Raw genomic sequence first — 19,696 nt, 5'->3', positions numbered from 1 at the left:
CCTGGTGAGCTATCATTCCTGACAGGTGTCCATCAAGCTGCTGTATATATAACTGGTCTTGGGGAAACGATCCAGACTGGAATCTCAGCACCATGGGGCCCTCACATGCAACCCTCCTCATTCTTGCTGCCATCTCCTGTGTTTGTAAGTTGCCTTCTTCTTTTTCATAGACCATCTCGGAGTATCAGTGTCTCAGCAGTTCTCTTCTTCTGTGTTCTGCACCCATATCCACAGGGTTTATGTTTAATAATTTTCAGCCATTTTATTTTTTTAATCTAAAATCGTTCTGCTGAAACCAAGTGGGTTTTTTTAAGAAACAGAATTCATAAGCAGAGAATGCTCTATTTCATTTTGGTATTAGAAGCTTGAAAAACCAATACGTGATTTAGTGGTTTTTTCCTATATTCATAGGTTTAAGATCAAAATCGTTTTTAATTGTTTAAACGGCATTCAAGAACTTCGTTTTAAGCCATTTGACTTTCATCGAATCCATTGCAAATAAATACTCTTTTTCACGAAAGAGACTCCAAAGACATTTTTTTTTTTTTTTTTTTTTTGGGTTTTTGTTTTGTTTTGTTTGGGGGGTGTTTTGTTTTGGGGTTTTTTGTTGTTTGTTTTTTGTTTGTTTTTCTTTTGTTTTGGTGGGGTTTTTTGTTTGTTTTCTTTGGTGGGGTGGTACTGTCCTTAGATTCAAACGCAACTAACTTCTAAATGCTAATTCCTAACATCAGCATTCTAGAAGGTAATTGTAAGCCATCTGATTTTCATTTAATCCACTATAAATCAAACTGGAAACAAAATCAATAAAAAATCAACATTGCGTAAAATGGAATAGAATTCTAGAGAAAAATATTGATACAAACTATTGGCAACAATACAACCATATCCCCTTCCGTTGTTCTGAAGATACCGCTCTGCAATGGTTTCAATACAAACTCTTGCATCATATTTTACCAACAAAAAATAGACTCTATAAGATGCAATATGTTGACAATAACCTGTGTAGCTATTGTTCGGCTTCTATAGAGACAATAACACATTTATTTTACGACTGTAGCAAGGTTAGTCACATGTGGCGAAATCTTCAAAACTGGCTCAACAATAACCTCGAGGCAAATTTAAAGTTCACTAAAAAACAAATTCTGCTTGGATTCGACCAGAAAAATGACCCAATCAACATAATTCTTATTCTATTCAAAAAGATTATCTTCGACTGTAAAACATCCAAACAGATGCCAACTTTTCGGTTTTTACAACTGGAACTTAAAAAATATTATGAACTAACAAAATATTCAGCTGCGATATGTTCAAAAATTGATCACTTTTATAAATTTTGGTCTATCTGCCATGGTCTGTTTTCTGAATGATGCCCTAACTTTTGCATGTTATATTATGTATCTTCTCTTTTCCTTAATTACAAACCCACAGAATGTACTCATCATAAATGGACTTGTGTATCAAAGTAAAAATGGAAAAATAAAAAAAAAATAATAAAAAAATAAATAAATAAATCAAACTTGTTTTTTCTATAGACATAAAAGGTCATTTCTCATTGTGTTGATAGAAGCATTTAAACCAACACAACCTTACATGAGTATTGTTTTTTCACGGATTATAATATTAAAAAGCAATTTTATGTTTGTTTAATCAACATTCTAGAAGTTGGTAAATCATCAATAAAGCATTCGACTTTATGGAGAGCTTGAACGCCACGTAAGAATCCAAACCAAGTCGTCCCTGTGTGAAATATACAAGATGTTATCCACAAAGCCGTATTATTTTACCAGTTTTATTAAAACATCCTTATTTGTAGTTCATATTGTGAGCTAGTGTTGTGTTTGTCATGATTTTGACACCATATCTGAGATTTGTGGTTTGTTTTTGTTCAAATGGTCAAGTCTTTTATATCCCTGAAGGTTGAGCTGAGGTGGGCTTTATGTCACATCGGCCTTATTCCCGCCCTGTACTAACATGAGCGAGTTTGCATGTACAATTATATACGCTGTTAAGTTCATGGTCCAAAAGAGTTTTGTTAATTACATTTTCATTTAGAAGCAGAAAATGCCACAGCACCAAATTCAAAATCCAGAAATTAGTTATTCGCATTCAGAAGTTTATCATACAAGCAGTCAAACTGAACTTCCTTCAGGTAGTTCACAATGAGATGCGGGCTCACGCGGGAAAACGGATCTTTCAGATTTGTCATAATGTGAATCCCTTGCAACAGGTGTTATGTAAATAATCACTAAGGATTATCTGATGATCAATTGTTCACCTGAGGCTAAACGGCGAGAAAGGTGTCTATCACTGTCGTGTACCTGCAACACCTCATGCAGATAATCATTGTCATCCTGTGACGTTTATACATGGTGCATGACAGTATGTGCTTTTGAAAGCTGAGGTAATGATAAGGACCCTATTTATGTCTTTAACTTAAACTTCTTTCATGTTACTATACATGTAGTTAATCCGCCATAGCACCACCCAACTCTTTCATGAGACTATAGTCAATCTGTTGTGGCGATGAAAGAAAAGAAAATCATTTTTTTCATTCTGCTATAGTTAATCAGCTGTGCAATAAAGAATGAGGCCATGCGATTCTTTCATGTCACCTTAGTTCATCTACAGAACATTTAATCTGTGATAGCAAAAAGTTTGGGAAGGCTCTTTCTTTCATATTTCTCAGTTAATCTGTGATGCCATAAAGTTTGGGGAAAGCTGATTCTTTTTATTCCTTTAGTTCATCTGTTATGCCATTCAACGCACACGGTGTCACGCATGTTCTACGGTATTGTGGTCTATATGATACAGAGCTGCTTTTTGATGCAATAAAAGACTTATTATCCCTTACGACTTGCCTGAAATTGATAATCAGTGGCCTAGTGGTTAAAGAGTTTGCTCATCACACTTAAGCCCCGAGTTCGATTCCCCACACAAGTACTATGTGTAAAGCCAAATTTCGGGTGTCCCCCACTGTAATATTGCTAAATAGGGGCGCAAAACCAAAGTCGCTTACTCACTCACTATATGTAGATGGGTACAAAGTATACTTCTGGTAAATTTCATTACAGAACATAGATGGGGTGACCCGTTGGTTCATCATATCATTCATGGCAGATGGGATAAGGTGTCTTGTCTCTGTTTACTACGGCTTGTGTCAGCAGAGATGAGGTGAAGTCATGGGTCCCGATCCACAAAGCCTTCGTAACTTTACGACTGTTTGTGACTGTATTTTGTCATAGGTTGCGCATGACGTAGTGCTAAGAAGGTTTTTGTGATCAGGACCGTGGTTTGTAATTGTTCCACACAATGCAGTTAGGACTAGTGCACACCACTAAATACCACTGAAAGACTATGACAGGAAAAAAACAATCAAGAGCCTAAATGTGTTACCTACAAAATCTGCTGTGAGTGCGACAACGCATACGCAGAAGTTCTCGGACAATATACGCTAGAATATCAGACCACATGTACCACTAATCTGGACTGAAAATAAGACCACATCATTAATTGTCCGACGAAAACAAGTCAATTAATTGGATTGTGTCAATGAGTGTATCCGTCGTAAATAAATCAGACACGTGACCAATTCTTATGGACGTGTCAATAGTTTGTACAATATATGCCATAAATTCTAGTAATGGTCCTTCCACATTATACAGGGAGGTGGATCAGCCTAGTGGTGAGAGCGTTCCTTCCCACGCCCCAAAATCGTGGTTGAGTCTCCACATGGTGTAATGTGGGTAGCGCATATCTGGCATCCCCCGCCGTGTGTTACATGAAACTTCGTAAAACTATACGTACTCACTCACTTAATATCTGATTCATGCATCAAAATCGTAATTTACTGCATGTTTATATTTTTTGTATATTTTCTTAAATAAAACGCGTTTTCTTATGTGTACACTTCCGTCTGCCCTGCAGTTAATGTTTGTGGACTTTGTTAATCTACTGATACAACTCGCTGAATAGGTTAGGCTTGTGCTACCTGAACTTGACGGTGACCTTGAAATTAATCTTAGGACTCTCTGGTCCCTGCTCCCTTATTTACAGACCGTTACATAAATGGAATGTGTCAAAGAGCGGCGTAAACAACTCGAGCTCATTCTGCGGGACATGAGTGATGATACTTGTGTTGTAAAGAAGTAAATAGGTAGAATGTCAGCGCGTGAGCACGCTGCTGTGATCTGGCTCCTGATGAAACAGGCTTTGTAGCTATGTATAGTTACATACACAGCAAAACGTGTGCGGGAGGAAATTAGTCAACGTCACACAAACCTTCATGTAAATTCATCAAACACGTTTCACCGAACTAGTTTTGCCAGACTGCTCCGCCAGATCGTCAGCGGACCCACACACACGCACGGAAAGCCGTGTGAAGATCCGAAGTAGAATTGGTCTGATCAAGACTCAGTCTTTTACAAACCGTTGCTGGAGTATTTTCTTTAGGATTTGGTAGACACATGAAAAAATACCTGCTATATTAAATTTTACCTCCTACACACAAGTTCCCCTTCTACGTAAAGACATATCTCCTACATAAAGGTTTATCCGGCATTTGAAAATGTTTACCTCCTATACAAACGTTTACCTCGTACATAAAAGACTGCCACCTACGTCAAAATGTTACCTCCCATATCAAAGGCTACCTCCACATTTACAATTACATCTTGCATGAACAGTTTACCTCCCACATTAAAGTTTACCTCCCACATTAAAGTTTACCTCCCACATTAAAGTTTACCTCCAACATAAAAGTTTACCTCCCACATTAACGTTTACCTCCAACATAAAAGTTTACCTCCAACATAAAGTTCACCTCCCACATTAAAGTTTACCTCCCACATTAAAGTTCACCTCCCACATTAAAGTTTACCTCCCACATTAAAGTTCACCTCCCACATTAAAGTTTACCTCCCACATTAACGTTTACCTCCAACATAAAAGTTTACCTCCAACATAAAGTTCACCTCCCACATTAAAGTTCACCTCCCACATTAAAGTTCACCTCCCACATTAAAGTTCACCTCCCACATTAAAGTTTACCTCCAACATAAAAGTTTACCTCCAACATAAAGTTCACCTCCCACATTAAAGTTTTACCTCCCACATTAAAGTTTACCTCCCACATTAAAGTTCACCTCCCACATTAAAGTTTACCTCCCAAATTTAAGTTCACCTCCCACATTCCACATTAAAGTTTACCTCCCACATTCCACATTAAAGTTTACCTCCCACATTCCACATTAAAGTTCACATTCCACATTAAAGTTCACATCCCACATTAAAGTTTACCTCCAACATAAAAGTTTATCTCCAACATAAAGTTCACCTCCCACATTAAAGCTCACCTCCCACATTAAAGTTTACCTCCCAAATTAAAGTTTTCCTCCAACATAAAAGTTTACCTCCAACATAAAGTTCACCTCCCACATTAAAGTTTACCTCCCACATTAAAGTTTACCTCCAACATAAACGTTTGCCTCCAACATAAAGTTCACCTCCGACATTAAAGTTCACCTCCCACATTAAAGTTTACCCTCAACATAAAAGTTTACCTCCAACATAAAAGTTTACGCCCAACTTAAAAGTTTACCCCCTACATTAAAGTTTACCTCCAACATAAAAGTTTACCCCCAACATTAAAGTTTACCTCCCATGTAAGTGCATCTGAAGCTGAGTTAACCTGTTAACACCTTTGTAGTATGTCACCAAAACACACTTGAGAGGCGCTATGATGTCTGAGCGACCATCACGATCGTTATGTGTTTCCCGGGTCAGAGTAGATATTAATATGATATACAATGTCGTCATATTTACATTACCTGGGCAGGAGATTTGTCACCGGAAAATCCAAGTGCTTTTTTCTCCGTGTTATACATCACCTCCTATCCCACTTGGCACTTTTCTGTCAGGGGAGTACCTTTACGAGTTCATAAGGGGTTATTTTTACAAACAGGTTTACAAACATTTACTTGATGTAATACACATAAAAAGGAATGTGTTGTGTGATAAATAACAGTACTTTCTGTACTATCTCCTAGCTGGCGTTTTTCCAAAACAACCTTGGCCCTAAGCCTGTCGTCACCCGCGTGTTAGGGTAGGATGGAATCTGTTATCTCTCCCCCATTGTCCTAAGCTGTTTCAGCGTTAAGTTATATACGCAGTTACGGCACTTTAACATAGTTTGTGGTAATTGTAGCGTTGCTTTCACTATACTGAAGCAAAATTAAGTAAGTTGTGTGCCTGGTCTTGTGGAGGCCGTTTGTTTGTTTGTTTGTTTGTTTGTTTGTTTGTTTGTTTGTTTGTTTGTTTCAAACGGGGAAATGTTTCCAAAAACATGAGGAAATTACTAAGATAAGCGAGAAAACCTTTGCATTAATGAACATCGTATCTGCAGTATTACAATATTTGACAGAAACATTGTTTAAAGACAATGCAACTAAAGTAGAAAGAAACTGCTTTGTGAAGTTCTACTTTGACATAGTTGGGTTTACAATGCCCAAAACTGAAATTAACAGATTAGGAAAACCCGATATGGTAGAGATCACAGCCATTCATTTGTCTGTTTAGAAATATTTATGAAACATACTGAATGGACCTTGGCATAATAACGAATTGAAGCCATCTTACTTGTTATTTTCCATGATAGCTGATCCTGCTCTTGATGAAATGTTTGAAACGCTTACTTACATGTTTGCAATGGATCTAATCCAAGGAAATTAGGGCCGGTGAGGTACATAATTGGTTAAACCCTTGCTCGTTGAAGGTCGGGTTCGATTCCCCACATGGGTAAGTTGTGTTAAACCAATATCTGCTGTCACCCGCCGTGATATTGTTGGATTATTATTAAAATCGGCGTTAAACTAAATTCGCTCACATATCCCATAAAAATTGCAATATATACTGGCCAAAAATAGTTAGGGACATATATAAAGTTTGAAATTTTGAATAATGATGTCTATATTTTATCCAGTATACTATACATAATACTGATATATGGACAACAGTCTATATGAAATGCTTTTACTGAAGCATGAAATATGTCAAGCGCAGCGCTCTGAAAATGTTTAATACATTTTTATGACTGTCATAAATTAAAAAGGCTTGAGTACCGGAGACAGCCCTGCACGATGTGAGTTGAGCTGAGGCAGGGTCTCCTGTATATTACGTTGTAACGGCACGCTAACGGCTACATCTAAGCAGCTTTGTAATAATGTTGTTCAACACAGATTTTAATATACTTACATGTGTACGGACAACTGGGCAATTGTGTAACGAAAGTGGGATAAGAAATTCCTTAAATGCTCTAGTTACCAAGCGGACGCATTTTAGCTTTAGCTGCAGGACGTGTTTTTAGGGCAATAGGGAGAAAGGTAACTGCTATTTCTCGGTCTTTATCCAAAAACGTGTTATGACATTCAAAATGTTTGCAGATTTATTACAGTTCAAAATGAAGGCCACTGATGCCGTGACGGTTTTAACAATGGGTTGCCAGCATTCATGTCTTGATAATACGTTCATGATCAACAATGAGTTTGCGTCGCTTAAGCAGCATTCAGCGAAATCCACGATGACAATAAACAATGACATCATGCATTGCACCAACTTATGGATTCAAAGCCGATCCTTGAGAATGATGAAACCACTAGGCTAAATACTGTCATGAGTATTTGTATATACATGTTCATTAAAAGGGCAAGTTTTCCTCACAATTACCCGTCTTGTCCAGCACTTTCTCATCATTAATAGTGTTTGTCAAGCACAGTAGTTTTATAGTCAAAACAGTGCAGATATCGGAGGTAACTGATTTATAATTGCGCTATATCGATTCAGATTTTCAACAATAATCGAGTGTTCTATGTCCACAATAAACCCATCGTGGATTATGTCCCTTGGAAATGACGTCATTGACGCCAGGTGTTGCCTGACCGTAAGACCGATATAGGGTCCATACGTGTGATATTCAGTCATTTCAACATTATTACAAATGCATCCATGTTTTGGGTGTTGTCGTTAAGCTGTTGGATTAGCAAAACTACGCCGTAAATGATGAAGTACAGCATCACGTCGGCTGGACGTCTAGGAAAGCTGTTTCATTGCCTAAGCCGAATTTAAATGTTTATTGCGAGAGTAACGTGGGAAGTATTTTAAAAAGCCCGAATCGTGACACTGGGACCAGCTGTGACATTGAATGACCTCGACCTGATGGACGTGACAATGAAGTCCTCGTGACAGGACAGACGTATTCTGTCACATACGTCTTATCCGTGACGGCTGACAGCGCCATCCGACAGCAACATCACAGGACACGCTTTATCATTATGGTGGCAACACTGATGCTCTCCAAAATTTATAGCTTTTTTCGTTTAAAAAAGGTGCTTAATAACCTTCATTTTGCATATTTTTAAATGACATTTTTTGCTTCTTCCTTTTTAAAAGAGATTCCATTACATGATGCTTCATGACATCTTTGTGAATGTGACTGACGCAAAAAGCACATATCTATGTAAATTAGTTATAATTTTACTTTAAATACCTCTACGTCTCCTTCACAGAAATGTTGTTGTCTCGAGAGTTTTTATTGCTTCCTGACAATTACATCGTATCACTTTCTGTTCCGAACGAACATCAACATCAGTCTTTCTCAAACGTGCGCGTCCCGTTGTAATAATTCGTGTAGGAACCCCTGGAAGCAGCTGTTATGACGTGTTTCAGCTTCCCCATGTTGTGTTCACTAAGGCAAGTTGCATGATGATGATGATGATAAAGGCAGGTGGCATGATGGTGATGATGATAAAGGCAGGTGGCATAATGATGAAGGCAGGTGGCATGATGATGAAGGCAGGTGGCATAATGATGATTAAGGCAAGTGGCATGATGATGATGATGATGAAGGCAGGTGGCATCATGATGATGGAGGCAGGTGGCATCATGGTGATGAAGGCAGGTGACATCATGATGATGATGAAGGCAGGTGGCATCATGATGAAGGCAGGTGGCACGATGATGATGATGATGATGATGATGAAGGCAGGTGGCATGATGGTGATGATGATAAAGGCAGGTGGCATAATGATGATGAAGGCAGGTGGCATGATGATGAAGGCAGGTGGCATAATGATGATTAAGGCAAGTGGCATGATGATGATGATGATAAAGGCAGGTGGCATCATGATGATGAAGGCAGGTGGCATGATGATGAAGGCAGGTGGCATAATGATGATTAAGGCAAGTGGCATGATGATGATGATGATGAAGGCAGGTGGCATCATGATGATGAAGGCAGGTGACATCATGATGATGATGAAGGCAGGTGGCATAATGATGATGAAGGCAAGTGGCATGATGATGATGATAAAGGCAGGTGGCATAATGATGATGAAGGCAGGTGACATCATGATGATGATAAAGGCAGGTGGCATCATGATGATGAAGGCAGGTGGCATCATGATGATGAAGGCAGGTGACATCATGATGATGATGAAGGCAGGTGGCATCATGATGATGAAGGCAGGTGACATCATGATGATGATAAAGGCAGGTGGCATAATGATGATGAAGGCAGGTGACATCATGATGATGATGAAGGCAGGTGGCATAATGATGATGATGAAGGCAGGTGACATCATGATGATGATGAAGGCAGGTGACATCATGATGATGATGAAGGCAGGTGGCATAATGATGATGAAGGCAGGTGACATCATGATGATGATGAAGGCAGGTGGCATAATGATGATGAAGGCAAGTGACATCATGATGATGATAAAGGCAGGTGGCATAATGATGATGAAGGCAGGTGGCATGATGATGAAGGCAGGTGGCATAATGATGATTAAGGCAAGTGGCATGATGATGATGATGATGAAGGCAGGTGGCATCATGATGATGAAGGCAGGTGACATCATGATGATGATGAAGGCAGGTGGCATCATGATGAAGGCAGGTGGCACGATGATGATGATGATGATGATGACGATGATGGTGGTGATGATGAAGGCAGGTGGCATAATGATGATGATGATGATGATGATGATGATGATGATGATGATGATGAAGGCAGGTGCCATGATGATGATGATGATAAAGGCAGGTGGCATGATGATGATGATGATGATGATGATGATGAAGGCAGGTGGCATCATGATGATGAAGGCAGGTGCCATGATGATGATGATGATGAAGGCAGGTGGCATGATGATGATGATGATGATGATGATTTCTCTGTTTCAGGTGGTCAAAATGCTCCATCCTCAGGTAAGTCAACCTTACCTAACACATTACACCTAACACTGTGAATGTAAGGCATGAAATCTATTCCTAGAAAAACATATTATCGTTACCTTAATGTTTACATTATGCAGCATCAGGATTACGACTGGTTTTGCGTCAGATATAACAATGCTATCATTTGTAAACGTAAAATCACACCGCTATTCAACTATTGGCAATCACGTCATTCCGAATCACATATTGCATGTTGTTTCATAAGACTATCATGTTTATAAGTTGTGTTGTGTATTAATTTATAAGCATGAACACAATCAATATTGAAGAGGAATGCTGTTTTTTAATAAAAAAAACATCAGGGTGATGAAGATACCGTTATAAACGATGCGTGTAATCTCCACGTGCGATGCGCGTGCATCTCTCACGATTTCGTATAACCTGCACATATACTTGTGTTGTAAGCTGCTACAGTACGTCAATGATACTACTATATTCATGTACAAACTACCGCATCGCGATAATCGATGTACAAGGGTACATTCTAATTATTCCCCTTCACACCAAACATATTGTTTATATACGTTGGTCCAGAAATGTATTAAAACATTAATTACAAATGGCAATTATATTTACGACGTTTACTGAATGTCGTTCACATATTCGAACGCAATTGTTAAACTGTCCTTTCACAACTCAAGCTTATTCAAATACACAAACTGTGTAGGACGTATATCTTATAGAAAATATAAAGTTTCCAGTAAACAGATACATATTCAATATGTTATATCATCATTTGTATAACGTTCTGCGCATGTATCGCTGCGTGTGTTTGCATGCTATTTGCACGTGCATTAGGTTTGTAGCATGAATTGCTCGTTATCTGCACGCGTGCGTTGTGTCCTTCCACCTACATTCCCTAACACTGTCTCCACCTTATGCCTGTTTTCTTTGCCTTCTTTCCATAACCACACATAGCCTCCGAGCCGCCTTTCTGCGCATCCTATTTATCGCGTCTTCTTTTCTCCTAATATTGTGGATTATTTAATCCGCGCATCACCATCTCTCTGTTCCTGGTCCCAATGGTTGTCTCTGCAAACATATACCCTGACGTATATTCTCCACACTATTCACTAACGCGCTGGGCGAGCATGCCTGAGAATGCGATATTAACTTACTGTATGAGTGTTGGGATGTAATACCATATATTCCCTATCGGTATCGGACTAACCAGATGAGAACTGGCCCTATGGAATATGTTGATTCCGACAGGTGGCAGCACCAACCCAATGCCTGGTCTTAGTCGGTACCTGGAGCAGCTCAGACTGGCGGCGCAGTTGCAGGCAGGTCGAACGGCAAGGCAGTCAGGAAGTACCAGCCCGTCAGGGCAGAGCCAGACTCCACCAGTGTCGAGTATGGGTACACCGGGAATGATGCCTGCTGATGGAGGAATGTCTTCAACAAACGGAGGAATGTCCATGGGAGGAATGCCTTCAACAAATGGAGGAATGCCTTCAAATGGAGGAATGCCTATGGGAGGAATGATTTCAACAAATGGAGGAATGCCTTCAAACGGGGCAATGTCCATGGGAGGAATGCCTTCAAATGGAGGAATGTCTATGGTAGGAATGCCTTCAACAAATGGGGGAATGCCTTCAAATGGAGGAATGCCTATGGGAGGAATGATTTCAAATGGAGGAATGCCTATGGGAGGCATGTCATTTCAAGGAATGCCGACTGGCAATGGAATGGCAATGGGAATGGGACCCAGTAGCAGTATGTCCATGCCAGGAATGTCCCAAATGGGCAGCGGAGGAATGTCGATGGGAAGAATGTCATTGCCGGCTGGATCGTCAGCAGGCGGCATGGCATCTTTTCTAAGCAGCATGAGAGGGACTGGGTCTGCGGGTATGGGAGGTCCAATGACGCAAAACTCGAGGCTCATGATGCAAATGACTCTGTACGAGAGGAAGAGGACCTTGCTCAAGAACATCATCAAGCTGTACGAGAACCACGGGTGTATTGACCCAGTCCAGAAGCTTCCCGATGGCACCATGTCGTCCATGGCAATGAGTGCCGGATGTGCTAACAGTCCTGTTGCAAATTTCACTTGTTCCCGCTATGCAGTCAACAAGCTAGGTGCGACGAATGTTCTTGCCCAGAGTGCAATGCCGGCTATGCAGCAGAGAGTGTACGTAGCTCGACTTCAAGGGCTTAGTCCCTACAACATGTTTAATGACTATCTCGTCGGAAGGCGCCCTCGTGGTCAGATGAATCCGGCGATCTTCCGGATGGTCAATGGGCCGGAGGGACTTGGAACTGGTCCAGCGTTTAGCGGGGAGCGTCTGGATATGATCAAGAACACAAGGGTGAGGCTCCTTCCCTACCAGTGTCAGGACATCGGAGTCGGAAACCTACAGATGGGCATCTGCTGCCCCGGACCAGGTGAGCTTCATCTTTTAAAGGGGGGTGAGGGGTTGATACTCCAGAGTGGTGGGCCTTCCATATTTCACGCTTAAGCTGAAGCCAAAATATATGTAGGAGAAAGCATTTCAGTTGTCCGCATATCAATATATATAGTGCATTTCAATATATGTGCCGTGAGTGAGTTTAGTGACGACGCCTTGTAGCAAAATCGTGGCGAGGGATAACACAGTGAGTGAAGCCTATTTCTGTTGTATTCTGTTGCAGTATATTGATAGTTTCCGATTGATCGGCTCACTGTTTATCCTGAATTATGTTCTGTTTCAGTGTCATTTGACCCCCAGCTTGAGATGATGGTATTATCAGACCTCGTTCATACGTAGAGGGGTCAACATGACCATTGACGCTGACAGGAACGCCACCGGAACCAGGGGACATTTCCAGGGACATCTACAACCTGTTTGTATATATTATATATCGGCACTGTGGGCATTTTAACTGCGCACATGTGAACAGAGCTCAAGAAAAGTCTTGCTTGGTTTGATAAATTAATAACCTTCAACCACACCCTTTGAATCCATATGGTCTAAAATGTTTGTTTGGTATTAATGCAATCATGTCCAACACAATTTGTTTTCCCTATAATGCTGGTGGCTTTTCCTAAGTTCATCTGATAAACCAAAGAGCGTGTAGTGTATGCAGCAATGAAAAATGTACGTATACGTTATTTTGTGATATGTGTGTGCGTGTGTGATAGATTCACTAGAGGTCTTCAAGAGCCAGTACGGGAAACACTAGTACAACCCGATGATATGCAGGCTACAACTCAGATTAAAGTTCTACTCAAGAGTCACCTAAACGTCATGTTTAGAAAGAATGTTTGATTTCTTTATTGAGATTTTTTGTGAATAAAATGTGTGAAACATTAAGCTAATATGTATTTGTGAGAAGTGTGTCTTCTTTTATCAAAACTGAAGAAATACACGCAAGCATGCACACACACACACATATTCGCACACTTATCCACACACACACGCGCATATACGCGCACATTTACGAGCACATGAATAATCACCAATCACGAACGTGACTGTTTGTGTTCCGAGACACGACCACAGACGGGAAAGGTTCATTAACGCCAGACGTCGTGGGTACGTGAACCGTAGATCCTGATAATGTTATTCACAAAGACACTCATCCACACAATAATTAACACAACATACCAATGCTGAATAGAATAACTAACGGGACAGAACAAGTTGGTCACGAAAAGGGTTGTTCTAGTGTCGTCATTTTCGTCCTTACCACAAGCAAATTGAGTAGATAGTAAACAGATGATGGGAACAGATACATATTTCCAACAGCAACAAACTCACACATTTGCAGAGGTACATTCCTTATTTAGAGAGTTGCATCCATCAGTTGCAGAGTTACATCCCTTACCACAGAGTTACATCCCTTAGCTGTATCAGGATGCACTTATACGTCCTAAACGTTTATGTACATTGTAGCTGCATAATAAACATCCCTGACACATTCATGTTACTATCGGTTCTGAAAAGCGATAGTCAAAACTGATAATTCTGATTCTGAATGGAAGCGACATCGGGTAACAACATTTAATGATTATAAAATGTGAGTGGCGGATGATGCCTTTTTGAGCAGCAACAGCTATTCTAGCATGCACAATAGGGTTACACAGCATGTTGTCATTAGTAAATAATTAATAGGCATGTGAACATGGATAAATGTTTATGAAAAGCCTTTGTGTGTATTTTGTGTATTGGATTGCCATGCTGGTGTCATAAGGTTGTCTCATAAGCCCCTTTCTGTTTTTCTTAACGAACTAGACTTAGTGTCGTCTGAAATCGACTGTTCATGCTAAAGGGTTTTCAATAACCACAGCTTTTATACTCTTTATTTAACCGCTTGACAATGAATTGCTTTTCTGAAGGTTAGTGTTTGTCAAAAAGGCAAATTAATGCTTGACCAATCTAATGTGAGACATGGGCAGTAAATGTCTTAGAAAAGGACAAATTTCATCTACATGACGAGATCTACTGCTCTTGAAGTTGTCACTGGTTCTACCATTATCTCCACAAATATTTTAAATTCGGTCAGCCGGAGGGCAATGTCAGCGAGTGAAACACATTTGCATTTAACATTTCAATATTGTAGGGATTTGGAGGTTTCAAATGAAATTCTTACTCAAGACGTCATTGACCTAACATATTTTTACATACCAGTCAGCGAGACCTTTTACACACTTTTCCAAGAATGAGTGATGGTTAAACAAATTCGAATTTAACAAAATGTTCTTTTAATATATCAGTGTAGTCTGACGTTCCTTTGCCACTGTCAGTCTTTCAGACATCTTACACAAAACATCATGCCGTTTCCATTTTTCAGTTCCACAAAAAATCTGAGCATACCTTCTTTTGCCACTCAGTATATTTCTTGCTGTTTGGCACAGATACCTAACACACCACATCGTGTCCTTAGAACAGAATGAGTTTTGTCTTCATGACTTTGCCGTTAGGTGACTATGAAACGATAAATTTAGACAACTGTCAGATCACATATAGAGAACGTGTGTTAATACAAATAATGTTTTAAAAATGTGGCGACATATATTAATGATGAATATCCTAATACCACTATTTCACTGACTATGTGGACTAAAACCCCGTGATGTACAGGTGTCAATTGCAACAAGTTTGTCTGGAGTAACCATACACTGGAGATGAATGACGAATGACGTTACCGTATCATTCACTTGTTTACCGTGTCGGTTATTTCAGTGCTCTAAAGTTATAGTTCTAAGACCCCTGAGGCTACCAAAGGAAACTCCTATAAAAGTCATTATAATCATGTATTTGTAAACGTACAGTTCTGTAGCAATGGAGCCAATCATTGGAACTCATACATCAGTGATTATCATGATACCTCAGTGAACGTATAGTACTACGATACTTGAGGCAATCGGAGACAATCAGCCTATAGTTTAGTATTATTAAAGAAACAGATCGCACCCTTGAAACCAAACGGAGACAGGCCCTATAACCAGTTATACCATTCTTCCCCTTCAGGAGCCCCTCCAGCAGTACCTGCAGCTGGTGCCCAGGGAACCGTGTCCTCGAGGAATGGACCCCAACCAAACAAGCAAATATTTTCTCAGACCCCCTTTACACTCCCGATCCCTTATGCTCAAACGATGAAAAACGCTTTCCAACAATTAGTCAACCGGTTTCCTCCATCGGGACCCGTCGGTCCTAATTCAAGTCCTTTTGGGGCCAGATCGAATCCCACTGGTACCTTTTCAGGTTCTAATGGAGCCAGTGGAAGTCCTTTCGGTACCTTCCAACAACGTCAATGGCCTCAAAATATGCCGCGATACAACAGGATGCAACCTCGACAACCGAGTCGATTCCCTCAGCAATTCAATCCTTATTCCACGCCTATGAATTTCAATAATGGTTTTGGGGGACCACTCGAGCAGTATAATCAAATACAGCAAAGGCAACAACGACAGCAACCAGCGCCCACGGTCAACCCAGCGCTCGCTCAGATGGAACTCCAAGGAAAGGAGAAACTTATGTCTAACCTCATGAACTACTACAAGAGCAACTTCGGCTGCGTTGAGGCCATGAAACACACCCCCAGCATGATGAAGCTAGCAGCAGCAGCCCAGTTCTCCAGTGGATGCACCGCTGCAGCAAATGACACCTGTCGAATGGTCAATATGAAGAAGCATCCCAACACTCTCATCGTCAATCGCTTCATGGGACAGAGTCAGCAGCAGATTCTGCAGTTCCTCAACAATCTTAATCCATTCACCGCCATGTCGCAGAACATGGGTCCCAACGCTGGAATGGGTGGAAATATGGGTGGTATGAACAGTCAAATGGGGGGAATGGGTGGTATGGGTGGTATGGGTGGTGCTATCGGTGGTATGGGCGGTGCTATGGGTGGTATGGGAGGGGCTATGGCTGGTATGGGAGGTGCTATGGGTGGTATGGGAGGTGTTATGACAGGTGGTATGGGAGGCGGCATGGGAGGTGGTATGGGAGGCGGCATGGGAGGTGGTATGGGTGGAATGTTTGGTATGGGAGGCGGTATGTTTATGAGAAGCCCACCGAATCCAATGGCAGGTTTTATGGGAATGATGGGAGGACGTGGTGGAAGAATGGGTCGGATGGGAAGGGGAATGATGATGAGTGAAATGGCTGGAGCAGAGCTATCTGACTTGAGAGAGCAGTTACTTCCCTTCCAGTGCCAGGAAGTGGGCGTTTCACCCGCCATGACGCTTGGTATGTGCTGTCCCGGACCAGGTGAGTTTGCTGTAGTCATTGAAACCAACACAATCAGGTCATACTGATCATACTGGTCATACTGATGTGGCCTCATACTGATGTGGCCTCATACTGATGTGGCCTCATACTGATGTGGCCTCATACTGATGAGGCTGCATACAAAAAAATGAATGTTTCTCGGGCACATTGAGGAGGGTGGTAGTTTTAATTTATGATAGAAATACATCTTGGGAAGTTTAGCACGTGTTAATGAGTTGCAGATTCGGTCATACTCGTTCTTACACACTCATTCTTATAGTGGACAATGGATGATCTGGACGTGGCAAAGTCAAGATTACATTTTTTAAATGTCAATTAAGAATTGTTACACTCACAAATAAAAGTGACGCGCCGATGTCCGAGAAACATTTCACTTTGTCTATTTAGCCTTAGGAACTTAAATTGAGACAGTGAATGAGTTGAGTTTTACGCCGTTTTAGCAATAATCCAGCAATATCATGGCAGGGACACGCTACAAGTGACACGTTACAAGTATATTTACATCTGAGGTCTTATGGCCCCTAGTGCTAAGATACAAACACCATCATACAGTGCGCAGGATATACTGGTATGCAATGCAAGACTACTAAAAACGAAACACTTCTTTTGAGAAACAGTGATATCTTCTTCATGTGAACACAATATGTTGTTGACATTAACGAGACAAATGTATCATGGGGTAGATTGTTATAGTTTGATTGTACAAAAGGTTCTCTGCATGTGTTATGATAAGGGCATAATATAAGGGAAATGAAATTCATCTTCATCAGATGTAGCACTACACCTCGGGCATAACAATTAGTTATGATCTTCTAAACAAACTAAACATTCAATTTATGCGATGCACAACAAAGTTTTGTTTATGCTATGCACAGCGATATAGATGGATGGATGGATGGATGGATGGATGGGTGGATGGATGGATAGCTGTTGACTTTACTGAGTGAATGTATCATGGGGATTGTTATATTAATGTGGGAGTGTAAACAGACATCCATCTTCAACACGTCCTAAATTACACATCGAGTATAACGATTGGTTATAGTCTTTCAACGTTCAAAACGTAGTAACTGAACATTGAATTCACGCATTACACAACAAACTTTACAGTATCCTCTTAAGAGATCCTTTGACTGGATCTGCCCTAATACATACCTCTAAACTCCAACGAGAGTTATGAAAGAATTCTAATTATCCAAAATGGATGACGTTGAAATCTTTGAGTGGCAATTTTGATACTCATTATCTTTATATCGCAATGCAAACATGGATGGGGACATCTTGACAATACCACATTCATAAACAAAACCCGTTTCAAAGAATAACTTACGAATATGTGAAACACAACAAAGTTTACCTTGTTCAACTGTTTCAACATTTCATAACAGGCCTAACGATATCTCGAACTGTACACATGAAGTCATAGCTTATGAAACGACTGTAGCAAGGTACATATAAAAAACTTCTGCCTAGATCGCCTAAAATGGCATTACTAGAAATATGCCTGGAAACACAAAGATAGCTCTTGAAAAGATCACTTTATATCTTTTATAACATCTTTAGAACCATATAATTAAACAGGTATTATTTTAGAGTGAAAATAGTTTGGACAATATGAAAAGGTAGCGTTGAAAACAACTTCAGTAGCCAGTGAACTGAAAAGTTTGCTTTTCGAGGTGGAATAGCTAAAGTCTCACATGCCTATTATCAAACTAATCTGGGAGAAGCTCCAACATCCTTAGAATGTGTAACACATTTTAATTCAGCTCCAAAATACAACCATCTTCCGGTATTCTTTACAATTCCGCCATTGTGGTGGTGGTGGTGGTGGTGTGTGTGTGTGTGTGTGTGTGTGTGTGTGTGTGTGTGTGTGTGTGTGTGTGTGTGTGTGTACGAGAGGGGGGGAGGGGGGGAGTGGGGGGAGTGTTAGGTTACAAAATACGCATGTAGTACTTAAAGCGTTCGCTCGTCACGCTGAAGACCCGCATGGGTACAACGTGTGAAGGCTAATCTCATGTTCGTCATGAATGTCTTATGTCATGTGTGTTTCTGACTTTCAGTGGAGATCTCCCAATCGGCACAGGCTAGTCTGAACGTTGTAGCTCAGTAGACATCTGCCTCTTCCAAGTCTCTCAGTAAACGAGATTCAGTGAGAGATTACGAGGGTTCGTCCTGGTGTAATAGCGGAGCTTGTGGAGTCAGCAGCAGATGCACTTGAAGCGCTGTGCAGATGGAGAGACAGGGAGACATTTTTTCTCTTTAGGCAGATGTCGGTGCCGGATGTGGAAAATAGCACTCGGTGTTCTTGCCGCGCGTACAATTGTACGATTTACCTGAACAATAAATTTTGAAATGGCTTTGCGTCTTAAATATCAGCGGTGGATACAGATTTTTAAGATAGGGTGGGGGACAAAGCAGGAGTGCATACTTCAGAAGAGTTTCAATGGTCATTAACCTTGTACTTCAAACAATTAAATATTAAGTCTGAGGAACCCCAAAGCCAGCGTGTATAGTGCTGTATGATCATGATCTTCTCATAATGCTCACTGCCCCTACCGTGCCATACCAAAAGATGTTAAAATATTGTACTTGTTGGCTGCATGGCGCTCGGCATCAATTCGAGGTACAACATGGACTTGTATCATGTGAGCTGGGCATTCATGCTGCGGCATGTTATCTCAATGAGCTTG

The 19,696-nt window shown here is 40.6% G+C and overlaps 1 protein-coding gene across 5 annotated transcripts; it reads left to right on the top strand.

Moving 5' to 3' along the window:
- The first annotated feature begins 61 nt into the window (after window positions 1–61).
- Window positions 62–19,363, top strand: LOC137289938 (epsin-like). 5 transcript variants are annotated; one of them, XM_067820892.1, is made up of 5 exons: window positions 65–144; window positions 10,237–10,260; window positions 15,744–16,622; window positions 16,701–16,985; window positions 19,067–19,363. In XM_067820892.1, the coding sequence occupies exons 1-5, from the start codon at window positions 93–95 to the stop codon at window positions 19,114–19,116; spliced, it is 1,290 nt and encodes a 429-aa protein (XP_067676993.1). In that variant the 5' UTR covers window positions 65–92; the 3' UTR covers window positions 19,117–19,363. The 5 variants fall into 5 exon arrangements, with proteins under 5 accessions (XP_067676992.1, XP_067676993.1, XP_067676991.1 ...); XM_067820890.1 differs by having other exon boundaries at window positions 15,744–16,655; window positions 16,713–16,985; XM_067820889.1 differs by having other exon boundaries at window positions 15,744–16,676; window positions 16,713–16,985.
- The last annotated feature ends 333 nt before the right edge of the window (window positions 19,364–19,696 follow it).

Source organism: Haliotis asinina, chromosome 1 (genome assembly GCF_037392515.1).
Source record: "Haliotis asinina isolate JCU_RB_2024 chromosome 1, JCU_Hal_asi_v2, whole genome shotgun sequence".
Lineage (NCBI taxonomy): Eukaryota > Metazoa > Mollusca > Gastropoda > Lepetellida > Haliotidae > Haliotis > Haliotis asinina.
The sequence above is the reverse complement of the archived record's forward strand: the minus strand, read 5'-3'. Positions and strand labels throughout refer to the sequence as shown.

What these genes read in the sequence shown, in the direction of transcription:
- LOC137289938 (XM_067820888.1), top strand. Translation starts at nt 93, where the DNA reads ATGGGGCCCTCACATGCAACCCTCCTCATTCTTGCTGCCATCTCCTGT. An exon ending in TGCTGCCATCTCCTGTGTTT is followed by an intron (nt 145 to 10,236) that starts GTAAGTTGCCTT and finishes TCTCTGTTTCAG; the next exon opens with GTGGTCAAAATGCTCCATCC. An exon ending in TATGTGCTGTCCCGGACCAG is followed by an intron (nt 16,986 to 19,066) that starts GTGAGTTTGCTG and finishes TCTGACTTTCAG; the next exon opens with TGGAGATCTCCCAATCGGCA.